Below are 17,689 nucleotides of genomic sequence, written 5' to 3' on the forward strand. Positions count from 1 at the left end.
GTAATGCATTAATAAGTGCTTCCACATCAAATACTGATCATTTCATATAGTTTTGGCTTCCATAAAGCCTTCTTGGACCAGATTTTTTTTTAAATTGATAAAATAACTGATTACAAAAATGCCATACAGTCTAACAGTAGTTAACTTTAGATATTTAAGGAATACATATCTTGTAGCACAATTTAAAATTGGTTACTTGTTTATTAAGAACTGCAAAATATTGTTAACCACTGGAAGTCTCCAATACTGCCAATACTATTGGCAGTCTCCAAAGAGTAGAGTACAGCTTCAATTCTACACCAACCTAGGAGTAAGATCCCTTGAACTGAATGGTGTTTACCTCTGAATAGGAGTGTGTTGTAGCTGCATTTAGATCTAGAAACAAGAGTGAGAGGCTCTGCATTGTGGTGAAATGGTACTTAGTCATGAGTGCAGTGCAAGGAAATGAAAACTGACCTCCTTAGTAACCAACTTCTTATACAATTAGTTCTCTTTAAAAAAAAAAGTTTCCTATGCAAATATTTTAGTTGTTTCACTGTGTTAGAAAAAAAGTTTTGTGATGGTGGTGTGTGTTTTTTTTTTAAAGGTTTGATTGGCTAACATATTAGTTCTTATTTGAAATCTTAAGAATGCTATCCAAGGACTTTTGTGAGTGGTAAAAATGTGAGCTCTGCTGTGAACATTTCAGTATTGAAAGACTCTTATCTTGATGCAGTGATTAAGGGCCCAATCCTGAACAGTGCGCACTGGCTTACTGCCTGTGCACTCTGTCACCTAGTGCTGGGTGAGCACCAGTGGTAGCCCAGCACTGGCTGGCACTGGGTTACCACCAGGCGGTGCTGGAGCTCTGCCGCTCGGCGGTCATGTGGACCTCAAAGCAGCAGAGAGGTAAGTGGAGGCGTGGGGGGAGGTGGAGAGGAGGCATTCTGGGGAGGGGGGAGGCTGGCGGAGGGCGAGGAGGAGGTATGCCACGGGAAGGGAGCAGGAAGGGATCCCGAGCCTCCGTGTTGGGCTCAATGCCCTACATGGAGGCTCTTGATTCACTGCCAACCTTTGTGTTCGCAGTGAATTGAGTAGCCCCATTGTGGGGCTACTCACTTCACCCCGGGGGGGGGGGACAAAAGTCCTCCTCTCCCAAGGAGATGCTATCAGCTGCCTGGAGCACACAGGATGTGGCAGCAGCCATTTTTGGCGCCGCTGCAGCCCTGCACCCCAGGCAGCTCAGGAATGGACTGTATGTTGGGCGCACACATGGTAGGAACTTTGTATGCACTGTGCAAAGACTTTTAAATGAAAGTGCCAATCAGTGTCAATCAGGCTGAGCTACAGTAGATGGACAATGATCTGATTCACAGTGCAAACCTATGCCTTCTTACTCAGAAGTATGTCCCATTGTGTTAAATCCTACTCCCAGGAAAAGGTCAATATACTGTATCCATAGGATTGCAGCCTAGTGCCTTGCAGCTTCATACATTAATTCCAAATCCACAATACCATACTAGAGCCTGCCATTGTTGCACAGGGCAAGGATGTGGGACCCTTTACTGAGGAGTATTCTGAGGCCAGAATGAAGTTGCATTTGTGGGTATGTCAGTACAGAAACTCTTCTGCTTATGAACATTCAACTTACAAATGTTAAAAGATACAAACATGTGGCCATCTATCCATTACCTGTTCAGAGCAATAGGCTTAAGTTCAACCACTGTGCAATATAGATGACATTAGGAGCCCAATCCTATGCATGTCTACTCAGAAGTAAGTTCCACTATAGTCAATGGAGCTGACTCCCAGGAAAATGTGGATAAGATTGCAGCCGAGGACTCATTCCAGCATTCCCACAGCCATTGTTACCCTGCTTTTCAAGATAAAGCCACACAGTAAATTGTATTGTTGATGTACTGTGAATATATTATTTTTTATATTTTACATGCTTACTACCACTCATAGTGATGTTGAACTTGTGAACAAAATTCATGAACCTAACATGTTAATAAGTAGGGGAGTTTCTGTACTAGGTTTCATCATAGGTTGGTGCAGACAAGGAAGTGGGAGAATGATTTACGAGTATTCTAATACCCCTGGGGGCTGGGGATAAGAATAGGCCCTCAGTTTGGCTGTACTTGTTGTAAGAGGTGACTAAACAGCCACCGGGTAGATGGGACTCATCAGCCTGGGAAGGCAGCTCATCTGAGAGAAGGAAAACTCTGATCCCAAACCTCCACTGCCTTGTGGCTACATCCAGTTATGGAAAAGGCTTCAGGAGTCAACCTCGAGGCAAAATCCGGAGCCGGAGTCCCTGAGGCAGTTCATGGCTGAACACAGTCACGTTCTGGCAACTGGGAAGGCAGCTCATCTGAGAGAAGGAAAACTCTGATCCCAAACCTCCACTGCCTTGTGGCTACATCCAGTTATGGAAAAGGCTTCAGGAGTCAACCTCGAGGCAAAATCCGGAGCCGGAGTCCCTGAGGCAGTTCATGGCTGAACACAGTCACGTTCTGGCAACTGGGAAGGCAGCTCATCTGAGAGAAGGAAAACTCTGATCCCAAACCTCCACTGCCTTGTGGCTACATCCAGTTATGGAAAAGGCTTCAGGAGTCAACCTCGAGGCAAAATCCGGAGCCGGAGTCCCTGAGGCAGTTCATGGCTGAACACAGTCACGTTCTGGCAACTCCTGCAATGCCGCTGGAACCAACCGTATTGGCCTCTGCCTTTCCATTGGACCATTTCAGCGACGTGGAGAGGGGGGATTTGCTGCATGGGTAACAGCCTATCCTCCATACCTACTTTACCCAGGCTTCACACATTGGAGAGGACACTCTGTTCCAGAACCACCATTCAGAGTGTGACACCATAGTCTTCCGAGACTGAAGGATGCCAACAAATTCTAATATCCATCCATCCTACAACTGTCTGGTGACATCCACACTGACCATATATGGTAGTTAGTGTTGGTGAAGGGTGGACTTGTTTTACGGTGCTGTAAAATGCACGGCAGCAAAGAAAGGTCTATTTGTGTTTCCTTTTCTGTGACATAAGTTGGATAACCCAGGCTGGATGAAAACCTGGCACATTTCACTGCTACAGATATGCCTGTAGGAATGCACAAAGAACAATGATTATGGGAAAGAAGAACTGGTGAATATAGGCCTTTCTTTATCCTTGACCAGCTCTTCTTCCACTCTTGGTCCATGTTGGGCAGTGCAAGACTCAGTATATCCACTCATAAATCTATCCCACTGGTATCAAAGCAGCTTATTCTTAACAGCATTCAGGACTACTGGGAGCGTCTGAACACCAGCAAACCATCAACATTTCCATGTGGGTTAATGAAGAATTCTGTATAACTTCAAAGACAAAACCTCCCAGAAACTGAGTCAATGTCTCAGGGCCTGATCCTATCCAACTTTCCAGCACTGGTGCAGCTGCAATGCAGCCCTGAGGTAAGGGAACAAATGTTCCCACACCTTGAGGAGGCCTCTGGGACTGCCCGCCCACCACAGGATGCAGTGCTGCCCCATTGGCACAGTGCACCAGCCCTGGGAAATGGAATAGGACTGGGCCCCAAATCCCATCGAACATCATGGGATTTACTTCTGAGTAGACCTGCGGAGGAATGTGCTGTAAAACCAGGGATGCTGATGCTGATCACAGACTGCACTAAGATGAAAGACTTCTGTGGGACTGGAAGGGGGCCTGCATCAGGAGGCGCTTCGCTCCAGGGCTGTACCGCAGGCCTCCGTGCAGGGGGAATGCTGCAGGATGCTTTGAAAGGTAGGCGGCTTTCGTGTCCACGTGCGAGGCGCCCTCGGCTCCTGTCCGTGTCCCCAGCCCTGCCCTTCCACCAGTCTCCGCATGACTCGGAGCCCCCTTTCCGGGAGGAAGCCCCTGACCAAAGGGGCTGACTAGACTGCACAGCTCGGGCCTCAGACCCGCACTCAGCGTGTCTCCCCAGGAGGAGGCGCCACTGCAGCCAACGGGCCTCACTCCCAGGTAGGCGCGCAGTCCTCGCCAGCACAGGCAGCGACGGCACTCCTGCCCCTTCCTCTTTCCGGGCGAGGCGGCGAGTGCGCAAAGCGCCGGGGCGGGGCCGGGCCGGGGCGGAGCGGAGCTGCCCCGGAGGACCGGAGGCGGGGCGGGCGGGAGTCGTTCTGGCCGCTGCCCGCGCTCTGTGGTTAAGATGGCGGCGGCGGGGGCTGAGGGGGCGAGCCCGTGAGGGCCCGGCCGGAGCGCGGCGGCGGGCAGCCCTGCGGCGTAAGAAGCGGCATGTGAGGGAGAGGAGCAGGCCGGGGGCCCGGGACGGGAGGAAAGTGGGGATGGGCCAGCAGGTGGGCCGCGTCGGAGAGCCGGGCGCCGCCGCCTTCCAGCCGCCGCCGCAACAGCAGCAGCAGCCGCAGCCGCAGCAGCAGCCGCCGCCTCTTTCCCAGCCGCAGCCCAGGGGGCTCCGGGGAAGCAGCAGCGCGGCTAGACCCGCCGGCCGGAGGCGAGAGGCCGCCGTCGCCGTCGCTCGAGGTCCCGAGAGCGGCTTCAACGTCTTCGCCCAGCACGGTACGGGGACGAGGGGCTGCCGCAGATGCTGGCGGCGGGTGGGTGTGGCGCCGACGCCGGGCTGCGAGGGCGGAGGAGGCTTCCTCGTCTCCCGGGAGGGCGCAGCCCCTGCGTCAGACAAAGGTCCTTCCTGCGCAGCCTGCCGCTCCGACGCCCGTGGCAGGTTCGCGGGCGGGGCGCGGAGGCCCAGAGCCTTCCCCGCGCTCCTCAGAGGTGTGCTGCCTCTGGAAGCGGAGGCTCCGTTTGGCCCTGCTGCCTGAGAGCGTCGCCGGCCCTGCTCCGGCGACCCTCGCCTGGGCATTCGGACAGGCGTGCTTCGCATCTGGTGGGGGCTCTTCTGTCTCTGCCGCACATCACCGCTCCTGAGACTCTTCGGAGTCCATCTCGGGAACACTCCCTTTTCTGGTCTTGACAGAGGGAGTCACGGCGTGGCCCGTGTGCCCAGCTGCACATGCTCGGGCACTGAGCCGTGTTGGCAGAATCGCAGCAGATGCATCCAGGATGCACTGTTGCAGTTTGGACATCCAGTGAGTGGTCCCCCCTGTTGTGACTCTCCTCCCAAGGCCTCAGTCCCTTCTCCCCAGCTGTCAGATTGTATCTGCTCCTGTTCTGTGGAAGCTTGAAATAGCGTTTCGGTTCGTTTTTGGATTCACCCTGCGCTGTATGCGTTGTTGCTCTGAAATTCCCATTCAAAGCTGCTTTACCTTGGCTCACAGTAGGGTTAGTAAGGATAAATTCCATACAAAGGTGTCTGTTGGGAAGTGGGGCTAAGAGGTTGCACACTGTCCTCAAGGTGTCACAGATCTTGTGTCATTTTAGAACTTACTTTTACTCTTCTGTTCTGGGAAGCATTTTGATACCATTCCCACTCTTCACAGGTTAATGGTTTACCTTCACTTTGACCTTTTTGGCAAGGATGGGGGTTGCAAAGAATTCTGGGGGGGGAGAGTCAACATTTCTCACTTAGGAGCTTGTAAGTCTGTCTTTGAGAGATGCAGTACTGTTCAGAAAATTGGAAAGCATTGTTGCTCTTCTAAACATCCTGTTTTTTCATGGTCAGTAGCTGATATAGCATCATGAAAACTCTGCCATGTTGTTCATGTTCTCCCTCATAGGTACAGTTTTTTAAAATCTTGGTTGATCTTTTAAAGTTTTGATCAAAAGCAGAGTCCATGTCTACTGAGAAGTAAGTCATATTGTGTTCAGTGGCGCTTACTCCCAGGAAAGTGTGTATACAATGGAGACAAGAAAAGAAGGGAAGGAAAAAGTATACAATTGCTTCAGTTCCATATGCAGTTGGCCCTTATTATCCATGGGTTTGGCACCTGCAGATTTGACTCACTGCTGGTGCCAACTATGCATCTGAAGGACCTCAGAGAGCCTCCTGAAGATGTTGAAAAGGCACTTAAGATTTTTGCCAAAGCGGTCCTATTTTAGTTTTATGCCTAGGCTGCTAGATGTGGGAAGAGATGGTTCATTGGCTTCTCAGGTTCCAAGCCATGTGAGGCTCTGAATATAAGCCGTAGCACTTTGAATTGTGTTTGGAAATGGTTGGTCAGCCAGTTTCAGTAATGACGGGTTATGTTCCCTACAACTAGTCCCAGTTAGCAGCCTCATAGCAGTGTTCTGGACTGAGTTTTCTGGCAACCCTTCAAAGACGGCCTCATGTATAACACATTGCAGGAATCAAAGCTAGAGGTTACCAAAGAGGTTTGCAGCTGGTACACTAGGTTCAGCTAATAGGAGATGCTATATGTCACAAAGGCTGTTTGGGTCTCCAATGAGAAAGCTGGATCCATTAGGTACCTCAAATTGCAAACCTAATCCTTTAGTACAGTGGTTCTCAAGCTGTCTGTTTTGGAGTGAGTTATGACCCAACTTTTGTTGGTTTGCAAAACTGACAAGGCAGATTAGGCTAAGTGCATCAGGTGTTAAACAAACTGCTACTTGAGGAAGGCTCTGCTGCCCAGTCACCCCTTGGCAGCAGCCCCTAGGGCCTCTAAAAAGTTTGCGAACCACTGCTTTGGTGGAACTGGAGCATGTTAAATGCCTTCTCCATTGTCAAATGGATTGCACACCACCACAACAACACTCTAGTAACTGCATTTACAGGATTTTACCATCATGTGCATGTATATGTACACATGCACTATCTCATACTGACTTCTCAAGATATATTTTCTGGCAGATGAGATTAATCATATATACTTATCAGATGTACAGCCAAATCTACACTTATCTTGATGATTACTTTAAAAGCATAGAATTTAATGACTAAAATTTGCCATAGTTTCTTTTCTATGATCTCCATTAATTTGTTTACACTTGTACACTAGTGTCTTACAGGTTCCATACTTGTGGCAGAGATGTCGGGCAATAACTGCCAAGAGTGTGTCTGTGTGCCTTACTGCCTGAGTAATGGAGTTTTTCATTTAGTTTTGGTTGGACATATTTCCTCTTTATTAACATAAGCTCTTTAGAATTGGAATTGCTCTTGGTCTTTGATGTTAAATCTTTCCATTCAGACTGTTCCCATTGATATCCTTATATTAAGTAGTTCTGCTCTTAGTTGAAACATGGCACACCTATTATTATGCATTTTTTGTTCTTGCTTTATTATAATTTTCAATTGGCAGTTATATTAGGAACGCTGATGTAAATGTGATAATATCTTTAGTAAGCTTGGGAAGGAACTTTTTATCATAAAGATCCTATTGTACAGAGAAAGATGGTGCTTGTAATTTTGGCAACTACACCTGGCTTTGCAGTACTGGCTTGGTGCAGCCATGACTTTATAACTCTGAGTCAGCTCCTGAGAGCTCTTCATTATAATAATAATAATAATAATACAAGTATTTATATACCGCCTTTCTTGGTCCTCAGATTTCTCCTCAGACTTTATTCAAGGCGGTTTACATAGGCAGGCTGATTAAATCCCCGTAGGGATTTTTACAATGGAAAGAAGGTTCTATCTTTCAAGAACCACAACAGTCCAGATGTTTCACTCTGATCTGGTTTCACATTCTGGCCTCCATCCTCCCACGCTCAGAGCAGATGGAATAACTCGGCTCAGCTTGTCAGCTGCTTCAAGGTTGCACGGTGCCGGTGGCCTCGAACTGGCAACCTGTGGATGTTATCTTCAGGCAAATAGAGGCTCTACCCTCTAGACCAGACCTCCTCCAAATACAGAAAATTCTTTTTGTAGTTTGCTGCCAAGTTCTAGTGCAAAGGTATTCATTAGCAAATTATCGTTTACTGTCCTTCAAGTGAGAGATGAAGGAGCTGCTTGTCAGCCAGCGTGGGAGGCCACTGGGGGCCAGAAGTGATACCAGACTGTGAAATATCCATCTGAAATGTTGTGCGGTTCTTGAAAGATAGAACCTTTCTGTTACTATAAAAATCCCCTCGGGGGTTTAGAGAGAGTCTGCCTATGGGAACCGCCTTGAATAAAGGCAGAGCAATAATACGATGACCAGAAAGGCGGTATATAAATACCAGTATTATTTATTATTATTATTATTATTATTATTATTATTATTATTATTATTATTTATTAATCTTCCACCAAATGCTCCTTTTCTACACCTCAAACCCCTAAACCTCTATTTTTATTCATGTTAACCCATCACTCAGTTAGATTTTTGCATATCACCTAAGCGGTCAGTTGTCACAGACTGAATAACAGTGGGCCAGCTTACACAATCGGCAATCCATGGCTGAATCCATGGCTGGTTTTGATTGGGAATGTGGCTTGCCTGACGTAATGAACTTGCACCTCTTCTTTCTTATCTATAGAGTTCTGACATTAATATCATACTTTGAACCACTGCTCTGCAGCTTACCCAAAGCTGGACTTTGCTGTAATTCACAAACCAGAATGTGAAAATGGAATTATATCTCAGTTTCTCTTCCTGGTTTATGGAACACTATTACAAATACCTCTCCTAGCTTTGAATGAACCATGGTTTAAACCAGGGGTGCCCAAACTCTGCAGAGTTAAACCAGGGGTGCCACTTACGGCCTGCTGCAGGTCCCCATCTGGCCCCCAGGAGGTCCCCCATCTCCTTTGGGCACTTGGCCCTCACCCCAGCCCACGCTGGCCCGCCGTGTGAGCCCTGCACCTTGCTTTCCCTCACTGCTGCTGAGCTCAGTGGCAGCGAAGGAAAGATGAGCCCAGCGGGCGCGCAGGGCCTTTTATAGTGGGAAGGTAACGTGAGACTTGCAGGTCTCGCGTTACTTCCCACTATAAAAGACTCTGCGTGCTTGCCGGCTGGTCTCTTCTTGTCTTGCCCATCGGCTGGGCTGGGCTCCCCTTGGCTGGCTTGGCTCTCCTTCCGTCCTGCAACCTGAGCCAGGAGAGTGAGAGAGATCCTGTGCGCGCGCGGGAGGGGAGTGGAGCCCAGCCAGCACATGCCTCCTAGGGATTCGAGGGAGGGCTGGCTGGCTGGCCGGTCGGCCGGCCGGCCAGCCAGGAAGGAAGGCAGGCAGGTATGCCAGGCAGCAGCATCACATGCCGCCCTAGCTAGCGAGGAAGGGCAGTTAGGTAGGCATGCAGCTGGGTGAGCAGGCAGGCAGCCAAGCGGGCGAGTGGGCAGCCAGGCAGGAGCACATTCCGCCCAAGCGAAGGAGGGAGGGCAAGGAGGCAGGCGAGCAGGTGGGTGTATATGTGTGAAAGTGTGGAAGACCCCCCCGTTTGTGCGTATGAATGAGATCATAAACTGGCGTGAAGATCTCCCCCCCCTTATTAGTGTGACTGAAATCATAAATTGGCTTGAATTCATTCATTCATTCATTTTCTGTCTCTAATATATTCATTTATGTAAATTTATTCAAATTTGAAATGTAAATTAATGATTTTTTTTCGGCCCCGGACACAGTGTCAGAGAGGTGATGTGGTCCTCCTGCCAAAAACTTTGAGCACCCCTGGTTTAAACAAACTAAGATGTTGAAAGTGCACAAGCTGAAGAGGGAAGGAGAAGGAGAGAGCATGAGAACTTGCATAAATTCAAACAGGGTTTTTTCCAGAGTTCACAAATCATTGTTTTATTCAGTTGTCTAAACTAGCCAATTCAGTGTGCAGAGCAGAATGGATAGGATTTGAACTGTGTCCAGTGCTGCTGCTCCATATGGGTCAAGGAAAGACTTCTGTCCTTGAAATGTCAGCTGAGGATGAGGGTCCTCAGCCCTGAAGGGAAAGTGTAGTAGTTACCAAAGGCTAAGTTGGGAAGTTCTAAGGAATCCTGTCAGTAACCTGAATCATACTGATATTGCTGCAGTATGTCTTGTGTTTGACAACTGCAGTTGGCAGAATAAAAGATGTGGTGAAATACAGAAATCTTCAAAAATCTGAAATAGCAACTGCTTTATGTATTTCAGCTTTGAATTTGTTAACTCTTTCTAGATTGGTAATGGGATAAGGTTGACAATAGTTAAGCACAAGGAACAGAACTGCAGGATAACTGAAGGCACTTCCAACCCTTGTCATTTCATTCTAAGAGCTGATTGGAGACTATGGTCATCGCACTTTTAACTGCACTCTTAAAAATTGAAAATGATAATACAGAAAATATTAAGACATGCATGCTCCTTGGGGAGCCGTCTTTGTATGCTCAACAGGTGACAAACAACCCATGACAAAACTAAGTTTGTGTCTGTGAAATGTCTGAAATGGGGCCCAAGTTCTACAGTCTAGTGGTGGTGCTGGAAGAATGGAGGGTATGAATGGCCACCCTGCTGCTCTTTCCTTGTATGCACTGCAGATGAAAGTTCCATTCTGTTGGGTCAGGGGTTGGCAATCCGCTGCTCCGGAGCCACATGCGGATTGCCATCTTTCAGCCATCTGCTGCGGCTCCAGAGTCCGGGTGAAAGTGCACCTTTTTCATGGGCTTCCCCTGCAACAAGCAGCCGCCACGCTCAGTTCCGCCTCCCAGCCCGGCGCCTGCCTCCCTCCCCTCGAAAGCGCAGCCACTGAACAAGGGTCCCCCCAGCCTCCCCCGCCCAGCACAACCCCCCCATAGGGCTCTTCTTCTCCCCCCACCCCATCCTTTCCCAGGCAGGCTTCCTCCTGCACCAGGCAACTCTGGCTGACAAGTGCGAGGGCGCAGTGAGCCCCATTGACTCTAATGAGACTGACTTCTGAGGAGACAGGCACAGGAGGGTCTCTGAGGCTGCAGTCCTCTCCACACTTTCCTGGGAGGAAGCCCCATTGACTCTAATGGGACTGACTTCTGAGTAGACAGCCATAGGCTTTGGCTCTGAGGCTGCAGTCCTCTCCACACTTTCCTGGGAGGAAGCCCCATTGACTCTAGTGGGACTGACTTCTGAGTAGACAGGCACAGGATTGGACTCTTAGGCTGCAATCCTAGGCACTTTCCTGGGAGTAAGCTTCATTGACTAGAATGAGACTTACTTCAGAGTAGACATACCTAGGATTGGGCTCTTAATCCTGGCAGAGATATATATCTGCACCTGTTTTCACATGCTAAGGGCAGGTGAAAAGGGATTCAACGTGTGTACAACGTGCTGTCCAGCCTTGCCAGAGATCCTCCTCATCCTTCCCCTACAAGCATGCCCTCTGCCAGCCAGCGTTTGCAGCTCCTCTCCAGCAATGCACAGCAGCTGCTCAGGGCAGCAGAGGAGGTAAAAAAAACTACTTTCGCTCCATAAGACGCACTTTTTTCCCCCCAAAAAGTGGGGGGAAAGTGTGTGCGTCTTATGGAGCGAATACTGCAAAAAAGAGTGCATGTTATGTTATGCTTCATGCCAGTTTATGCTCACATTCACCCTAAGAAGGGGGAGGATCTTCATGCCAGTTTATGATCACATTCACCCTAAGAAGCGGGAGGATCTTCATGCCAATTTATGCTCACATTCACCCTAAGAAGGGGGGGATCTTCATGCCAGTTTATGATCACATTCACCCTAAGAAGGGGGGGGGATCTTCATGCCAGTTTATGCTCACATTCACCCTAAGAAAGGGGGGGATCTTCATGCCAGGATGGATGGATGAAAATGGAATGAGAATATGGGTTGAAAAGGTGTGGTCCAAACATCCTGGAGGACTTCTGAAAAAATGAAACTTCATGGGACTCAGTAAAGGAGGAGATCCTTGTACAGTCATTCAAAAAAATGTGGCATTAGCAATGCCTTAGATGGAAGTGAAGACGGTATCTTATATGAAGACAGTGAAGAAAGTGATGTCAGTGATAGTGAGCAAATGAGCTTCATAAATTCTGACTCTAGCAATGATGAGTTCTTGGGGTTTCCAGAAAACTAGAGTACTCAAACCTTTAAGTCTCTCAATGACAGTGATAATGGTTCTTAATGCCACTGTTGACTGCTGTTCACTTTACATGGTTCAAATGTTATTCTGTTATAGTTTATTAAATATTTTATTATACTATTTGGTTCAGAATATTTTTTTCCTGTTTTCCTCCTCTAAAAAATAGGTGTGTCTTATGGTCAGGTGCGTCTTATGGAGCAAAAAATACGGTATATATGCAGCGTTATCTTCATTCTAGATGCCAAAAGGGTTTTGTGGCTCCCGAGGTTTTCTTTTCTCCAGAAAATGGGTCCAAATAATAATAATAATAATAATAATAATAATAATAATAATAATAACAACTTTATTTCTACCCCGCCTTTCTCCCCGAAGGGACTCAAGGCGGCTTACAACATATTAAAAACAATTTAAAAACAAATAAAAACATATTAACACATACTAAAAACAGCAGTCAGAGTAAAAATAGGTAAAAAGAGCATAGAGCAGCAGCAAGTCATAAAAGAATCAGGCCTGTAAAAAAAATATTAAAAGATGTTAAAAAATGTTAAAAGGCCAAGAACTCAGAAGGCCTGTTTAAACAGAAGGGTCTTCAGGCCTTGCCGAAAGGTCTCAAGAGAGGGAGCCATTCTTAAGTCAAGGGGAAGGGAGTTCCATAGCGTTGGTGCCACTACTGAGAAGGCCCTATTTCTTGCAGCCGCCCCACGTACCTCCCTAGGCGGCGGCACTTGTAAAAAGGCCTTCTCTGATGACCTGAGAGGACGAGCCGGATTGTACGGGAGCAGGCGATCTCTAAGATACCCTGGTCCAGAGCAGTATAGGGCTTTAAAGGTCAATACCAGCATCTTGAATTGGGCCCGGAAAAGAATGGGCAGCCAGTGCAGCCGCTGGAGAAGCGGACTGACAGGGTCGAACCGCCTACCTCCAGTAACCACACGGGCCGCCGCATTCTGCACTAGTTGCAGTTTCCGAACCGTCTTCAAGGGCAGCCCCACATAGAGTGCGTTACAGTAATCTAATCTCGATGTCACTGAGGCATGGATCACCGTGGCCAGGTCTGCACGATCCAAGTACGGCCGCAGCTGGCGCACCAGCTGAAGCTGAGCGAAGGCCCCCCTAGCCACAGCCGCCACCTGGGAATCCAGGAGCAGCTGCGAGTCCAGGTGGACCCCCAAGCTGCGGACCTGCTCCTTCAGAGGGAGTGCAACCCCATTCAGGGCAAGCCGATAGTCCAGCACCTGCATCGAGGATTTCCTAACCAGGAGAGCCTCTGTCTTATCCGGATTTAATTTCAGCTTGTTAGCCCCCATCCAGATCCTCACTGCCTCCAGACAGCGCTCCAGGTCCTCAACCGCCACCCTGGAGTCTGGAGGAAAGGAGAGATAGAGCTGGGTGTCATCAGCATATTGATGGCACCCCACTCCAAACCCCCGGATGACCTCTCCCAGCGGTTTCATGTAGATGTTAAATAGCATGGGGGACAGAATTGAGCCCTGTGGCACCCCGCATCTCAAGGGCCAGGGTGTCGAACAGGCATCCCCCAGCACCACCATCTGGGACCGACCCTCCAAGTAGGAGCGGAACCACCGCAAAACAGTGCCTCCAGCTCCCAACTCGGCCAATCGGCCCAGAAGGATACCATGGTCGATGGTATCGAAAGCCGCTGAGAGGTCCAGCAGGACCAACAGGGACGCACTCCCCCTGTCCAGTCCCCGGCGTAGGTCATCCACCAAGGCGACCAAGGCGGTTTTCGTCCCAAAGCCCGGCCTGAAGCCAGATTGAAAAGGATCCAGATAATCCGCTTCATCCAAGACCCTCTGGAGTTGGGATGCCACCACCCGCTCAATTACCTTGCCCAGAAACGGGATGTTGGAGACTGGCCGGTAGTTATCCAACACAGTGGAATCCAGGGAGGGCTTCTTCAGGAGGGGGCGAACCACCGCCCGTTTCAAAGCGAGTGGTAACGTCCCCTCCATCAAGGAAGAGTTGACCACCCTCCCTGTCCACTCAGCCAGCCCACCCCGGCTGGGCAAGGGTCGAGCAGGCAGGCAGATGGCCTCACACTCCAAAGGAGTCTGTCCACATCCTCAGGCTGTACAAGCTGAAAAGAATCCCACAACACAGGACAGCTACCTGGGAGGGTAGCTCCAAATGGCTCTTTATGTGTTTAAGTTTGCCTACCCCTGTGTTGGGTTCTCTCCACAGTCTTCAGGAAGCAAGTTGGATGTTGGCATATGTATCAGACCTATAACTCCAGTACATGCTTTGTTGTCTCTGTTTGCATTTGTCATTTATGTGACTCAAGCATAAGTTGAATATAGAATGCATACCCTTTCCCCACAACTGAAGATTCCATTTACAAGTTCACTCTTCTCATCCATGGTTTGACCTTCCATGGATTTGACTCAACATGGATGGTCTCCACAGATGAGAAGGGCCCTGCTGATCCCTGGAGAAAAAATAAAGTATAAAATCATGGTTCAAAACTGCCTTTTTTAAGCTTTACAGAGCAGCAGTTTAGAATGGCTATTTCCAGATCATGTTGTTTAGGGGTTGCCCCAGAATGCTTGTGGAAGCATTTAATCACTTCTACGTTGCATTATTGAGCATGCCAAGGTCAAGATAGGGGGTTGCTTGCCTACCTGCTGCTCTGTAAACAAAAAAAAAGTTTTTAAACTGCTTTTTTAAAGGGGGGCTTTTTAAAACAGATTTGATTATCTGTGGGTTTCTGGGTTTGCAACCCCTGTGGGTGCCAAGGGCAGACTCTACCCTGTTCTCACATGCTGTGTTTTTAGCCCTATGACTTTGATCTTAAGTGCAATAAGTAAACAACTTTGGGTTTGTTAACATCAACTAGGGAAAGTAATTGGTAATTTTGAGTTGTTTCTCAGCATTTTGCCTTAGTATGCATTTGAGGGGCACAAATTTGTTTGACAATAAATGCAGACAACTGATATAAACCTTTGCACAGCACCATCAGATCTGGTATACCCCGCCTGTAGGCATGGGTCTCTCTCGTCTTTACATAGTTGTAGAATTTTGTTGTTGGTTTGCACATTGTCTTAACGTTTACCTTCTGCAGCAGTTCCGAATAAAGGAACATGAAAGACATTGTCACCTGAAACAAACTGAGAGATCAGCAGTTGCAGAACACTCAGTAGCTACAGGACACAAGATGGACATTGAACAAACAGAAGTGTTGTCTAATACTGTCCATTACCATGTATGTATGTATGGAGAGGCAATAGCGATATACAGACATCAAAACAATATGATTAAGAGATCTTGAGAGTAAGTAATACATAGTTACTGGCTCTGAAGAATGTTACTACACAGTGTAAGAAATTGTAAAAGCTAACCAATGATAGTGATGTTTTCTAACTAGTGAGTAATTACTTTCAACTTGCATAAGAACAGGTGAATGCAGGGTTCCAGTGTTGGAGGGAATCACAAAAAGCTGCAGCCTCTGAGGAAGGCCACCAAAGAAATGGTTGAAGTGTAAGGTGTTGTGTTTTTTTAGTTTAGTTTTTTAGTTTTTAGTTCATATCTTTTAGCTTTGGTTTTAGTTTTCAGCTTGTAGAGCAAAATCCAAAAGTGCTCTTCATTTGGTTCAAGTCATTTGCGCCGGCCCTGGGGTGTTGCAGGCATGCCATAAGACATGGTTATGCCCCCTCTGGGTTGTCTGGGCCAGCTGTGAGGATGTGTGCTGGCCTTTGGAGGCCAAATCCAGCATCTGCTCTGGGAAGGTAAGATTGTGCTGGCTGAAGGGGGCTGGCACAGGGGGTTTGGGAGGGTGGGAGGAGGGCGAACTGAGTCCAGAATGGGAACTAGCCTCCAGGACTTAGGCCAGATCCTAACTTCTTTCCTAGCTTTACACTGGGCTGCTCACATCTGTGCCAGTGATTTCACTGGTGCAGATCTGAGTAGCCCCTTTGAGGTGGCTGGACATTATTTGAGGTAAGGGGGCATAAGTCGCCTTACTCCGAGTTGCACTCCTAACCTGCGCTGGATATGGTGCAGACCAGCTGGCCAGTTTTGCAGTTCCAGCAAAGGATAGGATTGGGCTTTTTTTTTGTCTTTCAGCCTTTTAATTTTAGTTCTCAGTTTTCTAGTTTAAGTGTTTTACCTTTGAGTTTTAGCATGTTAAGTTTTTAGCTTTTTATTAGTTTTAGGTCTCAGTTTTTAGTTTTCTGGTTCAGGGTTCAGTTCTAGGTTAATCGTTTGGCACAATGAACAGTCTTTATATCCATATATCATGTAAATCTTTCCAGTACAACTTAGCATTATTAAACCGAAAATGAAACAGATTCGTTTGCCTACCACTTTTCCCTTCTCTGTTACTGAATTTCTGTGGGATTGCTGACCAGCTACTTCTTCTTTACATAACCAATAATGTGGTTCAATTTTAGCAAAGTGTCTTCAGTAATTTTAATATTTTTTTCATTGATTTGTCACTTAAGATATTGAAAACTATTTTTGCTTGGAATATGTTAGTTATGAAAGCATTTTGATGGAATTTTAAAAATCCTTTTTGTTGGAAATTGTGGAATGTTTAAAAAATGCTTATTGTAAGTATACTACAGATGCTAGAATAGGCTTACAGCACCTCTTCAGAGATATCTTGGCTCTGCTGAAACTGGTCTTTGAGCCTGTTAACATCTTAGTTAAAGCTTAGCTAAAGCCTTAGAGACGAGAACTTCATCATTTGGGAAAAAATGCATTACAATGAATGCTTGCTGTGCTCTTACTTTTAAATAATTTTAATTGTGCTGTGCAGTAGACCAAGCCCTGGGTACATCTAGAGCAGTGGTTCCCACACTGGAGGGTCACAACCCACCAGCCTGGGAAGCACTGGCCAATATCCCTTTAAGGGGTGGGGAAGGAGGGCAGCAACATGATCCCTAAGATTGTGCTGCTGCTGGGCATGGGAGGGTTTTTTAGCTTACCTGCAGCCAGTGCTGCAGTCCTGTGGGGTGCAGGAAGACCTCTGTGGGGCTCCATGTACTGGCAAAAGTGTAAAAAGAAAAGGACACTTCAGTTTTTGCAATGAAACGAAGTGCCCTTTTTTCTTTTTTTACACTTTTGCAGGCATGGGGAGCTCTGAGGGGGAGCTCCCTTGCATCTCCCAGACCCCCTAGGACTGCAGCACTGGCTGCAGGTAAGTAGTAAACCTCCTCCTGTCCCCAGCAGCAGTGCGATCCTGGGGATCACACTGAAGCCTTCCCCACCCCCTCCACAACAACTTACAGTGTTCCCTACACCCTTGTAGGAGTTTGGAAAGCACTGATCTATTGAATTGGAAAACTACTTATGGCAGGAGTTTTTCCCGTGGTTTTCTTGGTTCATGTCCCTTATTGTATCTCTGGTGCTGCTCTTGCAGTTTTCTGTATCTTATTCCTGTCTGCCTAGGAGGATTCCTATTTTGGATAGTGGTGCACTTAATCTTCCTCTCTCTAAGATAGAAGCTTCCTGAGGAGCATGTTCTTATATATCAGAATAAGACATTTGTGTGATTGCTCTTGCCTTTTGATATAGGCAATTTAAGGCAGAAACATGTTGTGTGCTGAATAGCACATTAGTGCAGTTCTGACAATTGGAAGACCCTCTTTAGTTATGCAAAAGCTACAGATCCCTCCCTTGAATGGGAAGACCCTGGTTGTTGAGGTAGGGCCAAGACTGTGAGAGTCCACCCTGGAAACGCCTGAAGGGTGTGTTCTTCAGCTCTGGGCCCTGTGGGCAGTGGTTTGAGCTGTGGAAGCTGGAACATGGAGTGCAGAAAACTGAAGGTACTGCTCTGTTAACCAGGCGAAGGAAGGTCAGGCTGTATTTTGTGTTCCTCTTAAGGAAGCCACTTGAATCATTCAC

General features: G+C 47.6%; 1 protein-coding gene across 1 annotated transcript in view; it reads left to right on the forward strand.

The window, feature by feature from the left end:
* Positions 1–4,185: 4,185 nt before the first annotated feature.
* ABL2 (ABL proto-oncogene 2, non-receptor tyrosine kinase) overlaps positions 4,186–17,689 on the forward strand; it is a 69,472-nt gene continuing 55,968 nt past the window's right edge. The window contains exon 1 of the mRNA XM_066623694.1: positions 4,186–4,545. Coding sequence (XP_066479791.1) covers positions 4,314–4,545 — 232 coding nt within the window. The 5' untranslated portion in view covers positions 4,186–4,313. The remainder of the gene's footprint in view (positions 4,546–17,689) is intronic.

This window comes from Tiliqua scincoides, chromosome 4 (assembly GCF_035046505.1).
Source record: "Tiliqua scincoides isolate rTilSci1 chromosome 4, rTilSci1.hap2, whole genome shotgun sequence".
NCBI lineage: Eukaryota > Metazoa > Chordata > Lepidosauria > Squamata > Scincidae > Tiliqua > Tiliqua scincoides.